General features: G+C 33.0%; 3 protein-coding genes across 3 annotated transcripts; 1 reads left to right on the top strand and 2 right to left on the bottom strand.

Annotated features, from left to right (window-relative positions):
- Positions 1-12: 12 nt before the first annotated feature.
- Positions 13-3,135, bottom strand: LOC105962031 (endoribonuclease L-PSP family protein). Its single transcript, XM_012986301.2, has 6 exons — positions 2,672-3,135; positions 1,574-1,689; positions 1,437-1,481; positions 813-886; positions 626-675; positions 13-306 (listed from the first exon to the last, which is right to left on the bottom strand). Exons 1-6 carry the CDS (start codon positions 2,850-2,852, stop codon positions 206-208), a joined length of 567 nt encoding a protein of 188 aa, XP_012841755.1. The 5' UTR covers positions 2,853-3,135; the 3' UTR covers positions 13-205.
- A 3,286-nt stretch (positions 3,136-6,421) lies between these two features.
- Positions 6,422-8,605, top strand: LOC105961934 (NEP1-interacting protein 1). The gene is made up of 5 exons (XM_012986195.2): positions 6,422-6,709; positions 6,878-7,029; positions 7,895-7,942; positions 8,039-8,203; positions 8,290-8,605. Exons 1-5 carry the CDS (start codon positions 6,592-6,594, stop codon positions 8,410-8,412), a joined length of 606 nt encoding a protein of 201 aa, XP_012841649.2. The 5' UTR covers positions 6,422-6,591; the 3' UTR covers positions 8,413-8,605.
- A 2,107-nt stretch (positions 8,606-10,712) lies between these two features.
- Positions 10,713-12,127, bottom strand: LOC105962032 (protein translation factor SUI1 homolog 1). Its single transcript, XM_012986302.2, has 2 exons — positions 12,030-12,127; positions 10,713-11,290 (listed from the first exon to the last, which is right to left on the bottom strand). The coding sequence occupies exon 2, from the start codon at positions 11,253-11,255 to the stop codon at positions 10,917-10,919; it is 339 nt and encodes a 112-aa protein (XP_012841756.1). The 5' UTR covers positions 11,256-11,290; positions 12,030-12,127; the 3' UTR covers positions 10,713-10,916.
- Between the last annotated feature and the right edge of the window lie 1,606 nt (positions 12,128-13,733).

The raw sequence follows: 13,733 nt of genomic DNA, 5'->3' as shown, positions 1-13,733 counted from the left end.
TAACGAGTAATATGAAATAAGTTTCAGGTGTGGCCGTCAAATAAAAAAGGTAATCCGATCCCCAAAACGGTAAAATTACAAGTTCAGAAAATCCTCGAGGAAAACCCGTAACTTGATTCTTGAAGAAAATTGGGTTTCATATCCTAATTCCAGATTTATTTAGTTGAACAATAGTCAACAGATTTTGGTCAACCGCCAAGAGGTGCTATTGTGGCAGTGCGGCTATGCATTCGATTTCAATTCTTGCGTCCAATGGCAGTGCAGCAACCTGGTAAGTCGAGCGAGCTGGGGCAGGTGCCGTGAAATCTGCAACATAATTGTTTATATACTAGTCAAACTGAGAGAATTGCTCAACAACATTTTTGTAGCATTCTAAATTTAGGCATTTAAATCTAAATTAAAATATTAACATAATGTTTTGTTTCGAAAGATGAAAGGAAATATTTATGATCCGAAAGATCGAACACAAAGGAAATCCAGTATTCCAGTAATTGTTCATGTTATCTGCAGTATGCAGTACCTAAATAATGTATTTTGCGCAGTCGAAGACAGACATAAATGAAGCATGCAAGGTAAAATTAAGTTTCTGAAGTATTGAAATTGCCTTGAGTTTTAAAAAACTTACATTTAGCATAAATTTCATTGACTTTCTTGAAGTCCTTCAGATCAGCCAACCTAAAGAAACAAAAAACGTAATGTTAAATGTCGAAAGGAACTTGTACAAGTTGGAAAATGTACGAGTGTGACATGTACGCGAGCGAGGGCATATGCATGTATTTGTGTGTGTGTGTGTGTGTGTGCAATGCACCTACATGATTGTTGTCTTGACAACTGAGGAATAGCTGGCACCACTTGCTTTAAGTATCTCACCCATATTCTTAAGTACCTATATCACGTGTATAATCTCAAATATGTATTAGCGACTCTCGTTCAAAAATATAAAATAACAAACTATAATATCTATAAGTATCGAGGATAGCCCTAATATGCACTTTCTTCGTAATCGAATACCATTCATTGTAAAATAAGAAGATAGAAGATGAACGAACATACTTAAGAACTTCTGTTCGTAACTTAACATTATTTTACCTCTAAAGCTTCTTAAATACCTAGGAAGGCCCAATAATCGACAACTAACTTAATTTATTTGACCTTAAATAACCAGTTTTCACGATGTTAACAATGACCTTAAATAACCAGTGTTCTGAGTATATTCATTCAATACGTGACAGTCAAGTGGACCAACAAAGAGAAAACAGGATAATTGTTATCAAACAACTCAAAAAAGTCACATTTTACTACAAATTACGTAAATACAAATCGGATCTATCCGAATTTCATTCAGAACAAAAGTTTTGTATTTAGGTTTCCTCAAGAGCATACACGAGCTACAAATTTATAAATGCATTCCTACTAATTTTCAAAATACTGTATACCTGCTCGGTTTGATCCTCCACATTATCAGAGACAAACTTCCCAGTCTGCATTTGAAACAAGAAAAATATCTTATTTATAAAAAAATTAAATAAAAAAAGTTCGACTCATATTTATAAGATAACGAAATGTCACAAACCTCCGGAACGAGTCCAAGAACACCAGACACAAACACCATATTATTTGCTTTAATGGCTTGAGAATACGGCCCCAATGCCGCTGGAGCCTTATCCGTTAGAACTGCTTCCTTTACACCTAAATACAGTAACACATTGCAAGCATTATAAACACAATGCATAATCGTTATATCATCAAATTCTAGAAAATACGCAATGCTAATTAGATCGCGTATGTGAACGAACTAAGTTTCGCCTAATCGAGATAATCAGTATAATACTAGGTTGAATTCCATAAAGGAAACTGCACATACTACTCAAACTTATCAAATTTGTTTTTTCATTCGATAATCGAGCGAAATGAAGATACGAGATATGAAATTCACGTACATCATCAAATTCCAGAAAATACGCAACACTAATTAGATCCCTTATGTGAACGAACTAACTTTCGCCTAAAATCGAGATAATCAGTACAATATTAGGTTGAATTCCATAAAGGAAACTGCACATATTACTCAAACTTATCAAATTAATTGTTTTTTGTTATTCGATAATCAAGCAAAATGAAGATACAAGATATGAAATTCACGTACATCATCAAATTCCAGAAACTGCGCAACGCTAATTAGATCGCTTATGTGAACGAACTAACTTTCGCCTAAAATCGAGATAATCAGCACAATATTAGGGTTGAATTCCATAAAGGAAACTGCACACATTACTCAAACTTATCGAAACAATTGTTTTTTTCCATTCGATAATCGAGCGAAATGAAAATACAAGATATGAAATTCACGTGCATCATCAAATTCCAGAAACTACGCAATGCTAATTAGATCGCGTATGTGAACGAACTAACTTTCCCCTAATCGAGATAATCAGTACTAAGTTGAATTCAATAAAGGAAACTGCACATATTACCCAAACTTATCCAATTAATTGTGTTTTTTTTCATTCGATAATCCACTACACTAACAGGGGCAAATACAACACCTAAAAAAGTACAACCAATAATGCACAAGGTACAAGTACTCAATAATTTTCCAGAATTACCAAACACATTGTCATGAAAAAAAAAAGCATAATATTCAACTGAATTTTATCAATTGTAAACTCACTTGCAGTAGCATCGGTGGAGATGCCTAAGGAGGCGAAGGGCGGCGATCGAGCTGCGCGGCGGAGGTTAGCTCCGGCCAATGATACGCAGCCTACACCGACGGCCAATGGAGCCCTAGAGCGAAGTGAACCTACATCGACTGCCGGAATATGGAAACTCCTCGCGGCGGCGCACCACGCCATCAGTATTTTCCTATATTCTGCTCTCTGCTGCTTCTGTGTGAGTGAAATTACCTACCTCGGGCTCACTGTACTGGTATTTGTTCTCAGTTACATTATTCAAATGGGCCTAATTTCGGGCTTTTTGGCCCATTATTTGAAAATGAAAATTATTGCGGGCCCAATTTGTAATTAACGTAAGTTGTGGTAGAACTTGGATGAATCGGATTGGAATTTGCACTTACAAAAAATTGAATTTTCGGAAATTGAAACGACAAACGTGTTCCCAAATCAGAATTTTTCAATGGTTGCGGCTATATGCAAGACTAATTCCACTTGTGCAAGACCAAATTAAAATTTTCAATGTATAAATACTATAATACCCTTATTTATTAAAAATAAAAAATTCCAAATATGCAAGACAAAAAATTCAAAAACACAAAAAACCCTATCACAAGACCACAAAACCACAAGCCCAACTCTCATCTTCTCCATCTTCCAAAACCTAACCTTTCTCCTTCCTCCTCCATTATCCCACAAAACCTAGAAATTCAAAATCATCAAAACTCAACAAATCTTACAAAGATGGCGAGTATGGAGTCAAAAGACATCAAAATAGAAGATTCTACGATGGAAGAACCTAAGAATGCATGCATTTATGGGTTTTTTAGCTAGAATATCGATTTTCCAAAAAAAAATCCCGCGCAAACGAATTCGACATGTACATGTCGAATTTTACAGGTAAAAATCGACATTTAGATGTCGATTTTGAGGTATAAAATTCGACATTTAGATGTCGATTTTCAGGTATAAAATTCGACATTTGAATTTGTGCTATAAATTCGACATGTCAATGTCGATTTTTACCTATGAAATTCGACGCTTAAGTGTCGATTTGTAGCATAGTTTTTCGACACCTTGGTGTCGATTTTTGTTTTTTCCTCATTATTTGTATTTGGTCTTACATGAGAAAGAAAAGCCAATTTAATTTATGGGCATACTTGTCATTCCATCTTAATAAAATAGAATCTTTTGGAATCTTTCTTTAATTTGGTCTTGCACAAGTGGAATGAGTATTGCATATAGCCGCAGCCTTTTTCAATTTGGAATCGGCGAAATTCAGATTTTTTTATGTTTCTAGTCATATATGATATATAATATAAAATGGATAGTAATATTGATATTTAGGTGGTGTTTGTAAATGCTTTTTGAAAGTGATTATGAGCTTTTTTTTGCTCATAATTTGTTTTCAGGTGTTTGCAAAATCAACTTTTGCTTTTGTTTTTCTTAAAATAATCTGCTTTAAGCTATTTTTTTAAAAGCACCCATAACCCTACTTTTTCTATTTAAGTTCATTTTCCGGAATATTTGCAAACACCCCCAACTTTTAGAGATAAACATTTAAAACTGACTTAATTCACAATCACTAACTTCTGCTTTTAAATTATCATTTGCAAACACCACCTTAATCTGTAATTATTAGATATGTTTCTGGAAAATAAAATCGGACCGGGGTTTGAAATCTAATATTCAAATAAATAGGCATCAAAAATTTTGAAATTAAGAAAGTAATATATTTTTTCCAAAATTGGAAATATTGAAATCGACATCGATGGAATTAAAAGAATTCGTTCGAGTTTCCACTTCTACATGTAAGTAATTACAATTGCTATTTACTTTGAGCCTTTATAATATACTATGATTGTTAGTGTTTGTGATCCAATATGTTTTTCCTTTGTGGAAATTTAGTTAGAACAAAAAAAAAAGGAACTCCGTGAGTGTCTCGACTCTTGAGTGAGTTGATTCTTTGTTAAGTGCTTGTGAGTCGACTCAGTGAGTAGAATGATTTATATAGGGCTGCTGTTTGGAATTTGATATCGAAGGTTCTAGGCAATGTTTGGAAGCGTTTTGTATCTTATTTTGATTTCATTTTGAGGAAATATGTGTGGGGGAATAATTTGAGAATGAAAATAATGTTTGTTTGTATTTTGGAAGGAGACAAAATACACTGTAGCAGTCAAATCATGTTTAAAGGTGTTAGAATTTAGAAAAAGGTATTTTTGAAGAAAAAAATTGAAAGATGAAGTGATGTTTGTGAAGAGATTTTTTACTGTACCAGTCAAATCATTTTCCCGTAGCAGTCACATCATATCTAAAGGAGAGAAAAACTTTTAAAATTATTTTGAGAAAATAATTAGAAAAGTGTAATAAATCTCATTTTGTTTTGGAAAACAATGAAAACAAAATAGAAATAGTTCCAAACATTGCCCCATCTTTTACTAGCAATAACCAATGAATGGCTTTGGTTCTAGTTTTTATCCAATAAATTTTTTTTTTGGAAATTTTTTATCCAATAATTTCAAGAGAGATTATATTTATTATACTTAACAACTACAAATAAATAAAATAATCATCAAGATGTTTCTATATGAACCCACTCGCAAAACATCATAATCCCAGATCGAAACTTAATCATCTTAAATAAATTTCGAAGGTGCAAGAAAATATTAAATAAATAATTAAAATAATAAAATAAGGTGTCCCTACACGGCAAACAAAATCCTATTGGATCCATGTTGACATTAATTGATGGACCAATGGGAGAGTTTCGGAATACTATTGTCTAAAAATTATTTTTCATAATTACAAAATAAATATTTAGTTGTCTTTGCTGCTAGCAGAAAGTCGGATGAAACATATTGAAATTGACCTTTTCGAGAAAAAAAAATCATTTTTTCTCGGAAGTACAAAACTAATTTTAGTTCTAATTGAGAAACTTTTCGGAATCTAGAAATTCGTTCCAATTCCAAAAGCTATGGAAATTTTGGAATTTCGGAAATTTTGCAAATCACATAAGTTTTAATAGTTTTAAAAAGTTTCGAAAACCTCGTAAAATTTCAAAAATAAGAACGCTCACTTTCATAAAATTTAACACTACTAATATGATAAACTCTAATATTTTAAAAATAACTATAATGGTTCATATTGAACTAGACACCTATTTTCAAATAACACGAAATAATAAAAACCTCGAAATGAAATATTTTTCATATAATTACAATACAAATAAAAAAACCCCCGAAAACATTGCAAATCAGAATGATAAAAATTATTTCAAAATCGGAACTTTTTTTATCAGAACCGGCTGAAATTGAAAATTTCGTTCCAACTTTTACCCTTATTAGAAACCGACAAAATTTAGGAAAAATCTAGACACAAAAAAAAAAAAAAAAAAAAGAAAACTCAAATGCATTGAAATGTTATAATTGAAGTGTACAAGGAAGAAATGTAATAATGAATTTTACTATTTAATTGTCACATCACTTAATTGTCAATTTGTTCTAGTGTCTTCTTTCTTTTTCTTCAAAGTGACGATCAAATTACACATTAATCAATTGATTTTTTTTTTCTATTTCCTGCGTAATTATATATATATATATATATATATATATATATATAAATACAATTGCAGATATTTAAATAAAAACTGGAATCTCAATTCATAAAAATGGCTGTTTCACACACGCACACATGCATGCAGCGGCACGTGCGCCGCACTTGCTCTCACCTCCAATTAAACCATCTTGAATGCTTCTCTCTCATCCTTCTTCTCTCTCTCTCTCTCTCCTATAAATGCTCGCTGCACTTGAACAATTCCCTCACATATTTCTCTGCAAACTTTCTTCTGCAGATATTTAATTTCCAGCAAATTAATAAGAGGGCCCATTTTAATTCCTAATACAAATTTCTTTTTTCGCACAAAATGTTGCTGTGTTATTCAGTAATAAAGAGATGGTTCTCCGACAGTTCGTCTTGGTTTCTCGCTGTCAGGATTGTGAAGAAATTTGCCGTGGCTATTGTAACTTGCATGTTCGCTTTAGGTGTGTGTTGTTTCTTCTACATATTTGATCAGTATGCACACCACGTGTTCGATGAATTGTCGCTTTAACGATGCAATCAAGATTAGTCTTTTAACTATGTCAGTAGTTGTAACCTTTTTTTTCTTTTATTTTTCTTTTTCTTAATTGGGATATATTTTCTATATATAGGTGGAGCTATAATCGGAGCAATAATCGGAGCAATCAAAGGCCAGACAACGGAAACCGGCCTCTCACGCGGGTTCGGTGTCGGTGCAGTTGCAGGGGCCATTACTGCCGTCCAATTGATGGAGCTCATAGCTAATGGAGAGCCATTTTCCAAGGTGATCGATGAATATATATCTATACGTGTGTGTGTACATGAAGTTGAAGTACAAAATAACCTCGATAAATTAATAACCTCGTTTTAATAATAATTTCTCTCGGTCCTCACTTGGTAAATACGTATTAAATTAGTAGTTCGATAATTTAATATTTCGTTAAATTAATAGAATTTTGTTGGTCCCGACTATATTAATTTATAGAGGTTTCACTGTAGATAGCATGATGTATTTAATACTATATGTTCTTTGTCAGGGTCGAAACACGACTGGTATTCTGCAGTTCTGTCGGACATAAATGTAGCCTGATTTCATTTTTAGTTATCTCCTTGGAAACTGGGATATCTTTCCCGAATCGAAGAACTTAATTAGCTAGGGGCTCCACAAATGGAAATCTGCCCATTATATCAAATATATATATCAATAGATGAACTGATTAAAAAAATCTTTATTATTCGACATTTTAGAATTTAGACGTTCAATGAATGAATAGGAGCGTGGGTGATGGACTTCACGGTTGAATTCATAATATCCCACTCTACTCTGTCTGTACGCGTGCATGAATCTTGCATAATTTTTTTTTATTTTTCCAGTTTAGCAAAATAAAATAACAATAGCACTTGACTCAAGATTCATGCATGAGATCGATTTTTTTTTCGTAATGATGTGCCAATTTTGAGTTACTTTTAGCAAGAGGGTTGTCACTTTCGCCACTTGAAGAAAACGAAATGCTTTATCTTAACTGGATTAACATTCTTGAAATTAGCAGTATTAATAATTAAATGGTTGTGTGGATTAAAGACAGCTTAAGTATACACTATTAATCAAACACGATGATCTAATAAACAAGAGGATTGTTTATTTTCAGGTTGCACTATTACGTAGTCTTGTAAACGGGAAGATATTTACAGAATGGGTGAGTCCTGCAGTGCTAAAAGCTTGTCAACGGCGTGTAATTATTCTTTTCACCGATTAAAATTATTAATGTACTGAACGTAAATAATTCTTGCAGGTTAGTACTACAGAAATGAATTCGAGCGAAATCTCCGATACTTTTGACATCAATTTTACATGGGGATTATCTCAAGATGAAATCGAACAGTTGCCAGTTGATGAATTCATAAATGACGAGACCACCACATTGTTTTCCGAAACTAGTTGTCCCATTTGCTTACAGGTAAAAAAAAAAGAAATCGAGAGTTGATAAATATACGTACATATCCGATTTCGTCAACAAATTTTTAATCCTTTTTATTACAATAGGATTTGAAGGATGGAGAAGCGGTGAGATTTCTGCCGAACTGTAAACATCTTTACCACCTTTGTTGCATAGACGAATGGCTTAGCCGACAAGGGAACTGCCCTATATGCAGAAAACGTGTTTGATGAAGATGAAGAGAAAACTGAACAAATTTAAGAATACAAAGATGCTAAGTTGGATTTATAATTAAATATGTATATATCCTTTTTCATGGTTAAAATATTTATAGGAATTGTATGTATGTTCAAAATCAAAGGGGACTGGTTTCTTTGTATCTTTTGTAAAGTTTACATCAATATAATCCTAAGTTTTTTTGTTGAATCTATTATTTTGTATTTTGTGTTCTTAGGGCTTTTTTATTCGACTGGTTTCTCAAGTAGCTTCGTTTTTGGACCAGTTGCCATCAATGGTGTCCAATTGATACTATATATATATAAATATATATATATATATATATATATATATATATATATATATATATATAAATGCACTTGCTGCGATGTGCCTGTTTCGAGTTTATTATTAGCAAGAAGACAAGACTCGCGCGTGTTGTCACTTTCTCCCCACTTGAAAAAGGGAGGATGCTTGGAATAAGCATTCTTGAAAATAGTCTAGCTAGTTGGTTCGTGTTCGTTCGACTTATGAAATACACGGGTATTCTTGTAACATCATCTTAATAAGCAAGAGGGAGGGTTGCTTCTCAAGTTGCACTAGTATTGACTATGGATTTATTTGGGAAGATAATTTTTATGGGAAGGTCACAAAGATAATTATTTGTATAACTTATATATCGTCTTTCCCACTTGATTATAAAACTCTTGATCTGATCCTTCTTGATAATAAATAAGCAGTAAGTGACAATAAAAAGAGCTATTAGTGAACAAAAAAGATATTGTCACTTAATGTGTGCATTAAGTGATGTCTTTTGCAATTGTCACAATTGTGGTGTGTCGCTAATGCAACCTTTTCTTTTAGTATACATATAAATATATATATATATATATATATATATATATATATATATATATATATATATATATATATATATATATATATATATATATATATCCTTTTCCATGGTTACAATATAGCAAGTGTATGTATGTATGTCCAAAATGAAAGGGGACCTATCTTCTGTAAAGTTCACATCAATTTGATCATAAGTTTTTATTGAATCTACTGTTTTGGATATGATATGGTTGAAAAAATAGAATGTAATATACTACGTCGTATTGGGTTTTATATTTTGTGTTTTTATTAGCTTTTTCGCAGCTCCGTTTTTATTCAAAGTTCATAAAGTTCTTGTGGGGTTTATACGTATAGTCGAATAAATATGCGTTTCAATTGATCGCAACATGGGTTTAGATTTTGGATAAGATGATAAATCTTTGTGGTGCAGTAAAAATCATTTCTTCTTCTATCTTTCTTATGCTTATATATATATATATATATATATATATATATATATATATATAATTTCTGTAAGTCGATCGAGCTACGACGAGTTAGATCAATAATCGAAGGGCAAATCACGGGGACTGGTTTCAAGTGGCTTTGTTGTTGGACTAGTGGCCATCAATGGCATCCAATTGATATTTATATATATACATATATGTATATGTATATGTGTGTGCGTGTGTTATATATGTGCATATGCATGTAGCTCAAGTAAGTAGCATGCTAGATACTAAGAACTATGTAATTGTCATCTGTGTTGACAATGGACATGCATATAATTGGCACTCGATATATATATCTCCTTGACGGCGACACTATTAGATAAAATGAATTTCGTCGATTAAATATACGTATTCATACAACACTTGTAGCAACACTTGGCTCAAGATTCATGCATGTAGAGCGCGCGCAATATACGCGGTACGAGTTTCGCATTCAAAAAAAGGAAAAAAGAAAAAAAAGGGTCCCACTCAGTGCAATACACTTGCAGTTTTGAGTTTGTTTTTTTCAGCAAGAACAAGACACATATGAAAATAGCATTCATGGAAATAGTCTAGTTGGTATTTTTTCGATCCACTTGAGAAAGGGGAGATGCTTTTGTCCCTTATCTGAGAAAGGGGAGATGCTTTTGTCCCTTATCTGAATTAACATTCATGAAAATAGTCTAGTTGGTATTTTTTCGATTAATGGACGCAATCTTCTTCGTTTGAACCTCGCAGAGTATTACTACGATAGAGTAAACATTTGATAAAGAATTCTTAATATATGCTTCTAATCTTGAGTTGTTAAATCGCAAACGGAACCGAAAATCGGTCTTTACTAAATCCATAAATTATGGCTCGTCTTTCCGAAGTTGGAATGTCAAGTATTTCGTGTGTTTGAGAGTTTCGTAGCTCTCTTGTTAATTGAAGTTAAAAGAGTTTGATACATAGTATACTGCCCCAAAAAAGAGAGATGGATAAAAAAGTTGCTAGCTAAACATAAATCATCAATGTTATTAGAAAACCAAACACATACATAGTTCACCAAACACCCCATGGCACATACCCCGGGGCGAAATCAAGATTCAAACCGAAACAAAAACGAAACAGAAACAAAGGCAAGAAACTCGAAAACACTCCACACAAAACCACACTTAATTATAAAAACTCGATTTTTCTTCTTCCTTAATCTAAAAACCATGGATCTTGATTTGATCCTTCTTGACAATACCAGCACCGATCAGAAACTGGGAAACATTCTTTCGCTGGTCGCCTTGAAGCTGAACAACCTTGCCGAGCTCTTTGTCCTGAACGACGTTGCCGTTGCAGCAGAACTCTTTCTTGAGGTTTTTAAGGATCTTTTCGTAATTGAATTCCTTTTTCAAACCCTGCACGGTAGTTAAGCTCTTTTTTCCATTCCTCTGCTGTATGCGTATGTGTACATACTCCTTTGCTCCGATGGCACCCAAGTCTTCGGCGTCGGCAAATGGATCGAAAGCAGATGGAATTTGAATGTCTAGTTCAACCATGAAAATTTCTTTAGTGCACTCGAAAACTCTGAAATCTGCATCGCCAAATAGGGTAAAGAATCGTCAGGCTCGAGAAACTCGAGAAATACGAGTAATACCTAAACCATATTTGAATCTGATCCAATTGAAATCACACACAAATTGCGAAAAATAATCTAGGCTGATATGTGGAGGCGAAAAAGTTATAACTTGAAACTCGAATTACGAGAGATACCTAAACCATATTTTGATATGTTCCTGAGGCGAAAAAATCGGAACTTGAAACTCGAATTACAAGCAATACCGAAACAATTTTCCGATGGTTCAAATTGAAAGCTCACACAATTTGCAAAAAAACAATAATCTGGTTTCAATTATACCTCAGCTGCAAGTTTCTGTTCTAATGTGTTTCAACTGAAATCAAACACAAAAATATATATATATATATATACGCAAGTATAATCGAAATTAAGTAACATCGATTCCGAATTACACGAATCATTCAATCAGCAAAATCACATACAGAACAGAGAATTGATATATACAGGATCACAACACGAAACCCTAAAATAAATAGCAGACTACAAAACAAGTTCGTATTTTTTTATTCCGGCAACGATCGTATATTTCAACACCACGATCGCCACGGCGGCGATGAAGAAATCAGAAATCGAGACAACGCAAACCCTAGAATCAGAACTCGATCGAATATGAACGAAAACTAGTAACGATCACAAATTGAAGAAAGCAAAATTCTAGAGAGAGACAGAGGGAGGAGGAGAGAGAAAGACATACCTAGCAAGATGATTGCTTCGGAAGAATTTAATTTTGTGAGAAGGTGCCGTTTGGGGGTTCGAATTTATAGCCGAAAAACCAGAGAATGCGATTACCGACTTGTCAGGGGTAATTTGGACATTTCCTAATTTTAAGCTGGAGAGATGGACGGTCTGGATTGAAAGTGACAAAGATTCGATTCGATCCGATCGTTAAAGAACGCGTAGATTCGACGCACCTGGACGACTGTAATGCAGAGTGGGTCCCACTTTCCTGGTGTTGAGAAGCATCTAGATTCTAGACGATCAGGGCATCTTTTACTTTACTTCCTAAAAAAGAAAAGAAAAAAGAAGAAAAAATATTATTTATATATAAATGAAAATTAAAAATAAAATTAAAATATAGTTGTGGCGGTCCAAGATTTGGATGTCATAATAGGTAGATGCTCACGCCTTCTTGGAGTGACGTGGAACCATGAGTCACAAACTTTTTTTATTCATCGTTGGAATTGATGAATTAAACCAGATAGTTATATGAGTGAAATAAAACGGCTTATAAATTTGCTGTTAAAAGAATTCAATCTCATTTCCTATGTACAAGAATTAAGTCAAAGGAAATATAAGCACTTGAGACTGTTTATCCCAACATCAGTTGACAAGATTGGTTCGATCTGGAATCTACTCAAACTTATCATAGATTAAGGCTCTGTTTGATAACATTAAGCAATGAATGCTGAATGCTGAATACACATCTGAATGACTAAGAGTTATGCCTGGATACTGAATGCTGAATCATTAAGCTCATTTGATGGCTGAAGTTATGTCGTCTGAATAATATTATTTTACTGTTATATCCTTGGTCAAATACTGTAGTATTTGTTAATGAGTAACATATATGTATAAATATAATTCCTTTAGCATGATTAACTTAATCAACAAATTATGAAATTTCGGCAAACATCTCTATATGTATTAAAATATCAAGTATTTAACATTATTATAATATAAATACGAAATATAGAAGCCAAACAAATTTAAAAAGTAATCTCTAAGCAACTAAAGGCGGTAATAGTAATACTTATTAACTTAAAACATGAAAATATACTAAATTCACTAAAATTGACAAGAATAAAATATATTCTAATTACCTTTTATTTTAATACATAATTTGACTTTATTAAGATAAATGAAAGAAAAAAGGATAGAACTTATTTATGGAGTAAAAAAGTTGGAAGTTGTGCAATGGTAATTTTGTTAAAGAAGAAAAGTGGTAGTGTGTTGGGCTATGACATGAGGTTAATGTGGAAATATATGAGTTTATTAAAGGATAATTATGAGCAAATTTGCTTCAGATGTAGCACTTGTTCGGTCAGCACAAACTTTTGGACTGAATAGTTAAGAGCATTTTGGAACCATTCAGTCATTAATATCAAACGCACTTAATATTCCAATTGCTTACCGATTCAGCAAATTAGTGATTAAGAGGCTCATTAAGAGCAATCAAACAAGGCCTAAGACTGGTTTTAAGTATTGTTGTGGATTCAGGCCCACAAGCAATAACAAGTCACACAAATATGAAAATCAAACCAAGAAAGAACACACAGATACCACTGTGTTGACTCAACCGACTGTAAAACACCGTTGCAGATAACACAACTACAGTACCACAGATCTAAAACTGAAAGCAATAGAACAAATAAAGAACACAATATTTAAAGTGGTTCGA

The sequence above is a fragment of the Erythranthe guttata genome, chromosome 8 (genome assembly GCF_056151865.1).
Source record: "Erythranthe guttata isolate IM_541 chromosome 8, IM_541, whole genome shotgun sequence".
Lineage (NCBI taxonomy): Eukaryota > Viridiplantae > Streptophyta > Magnoliopsida > Lamiales > Phrymaceae > Erythranthe > Erythranthe guttata.
This window is presented reverse-complemented; position numbering and strand designations above follow the sequence as displayed.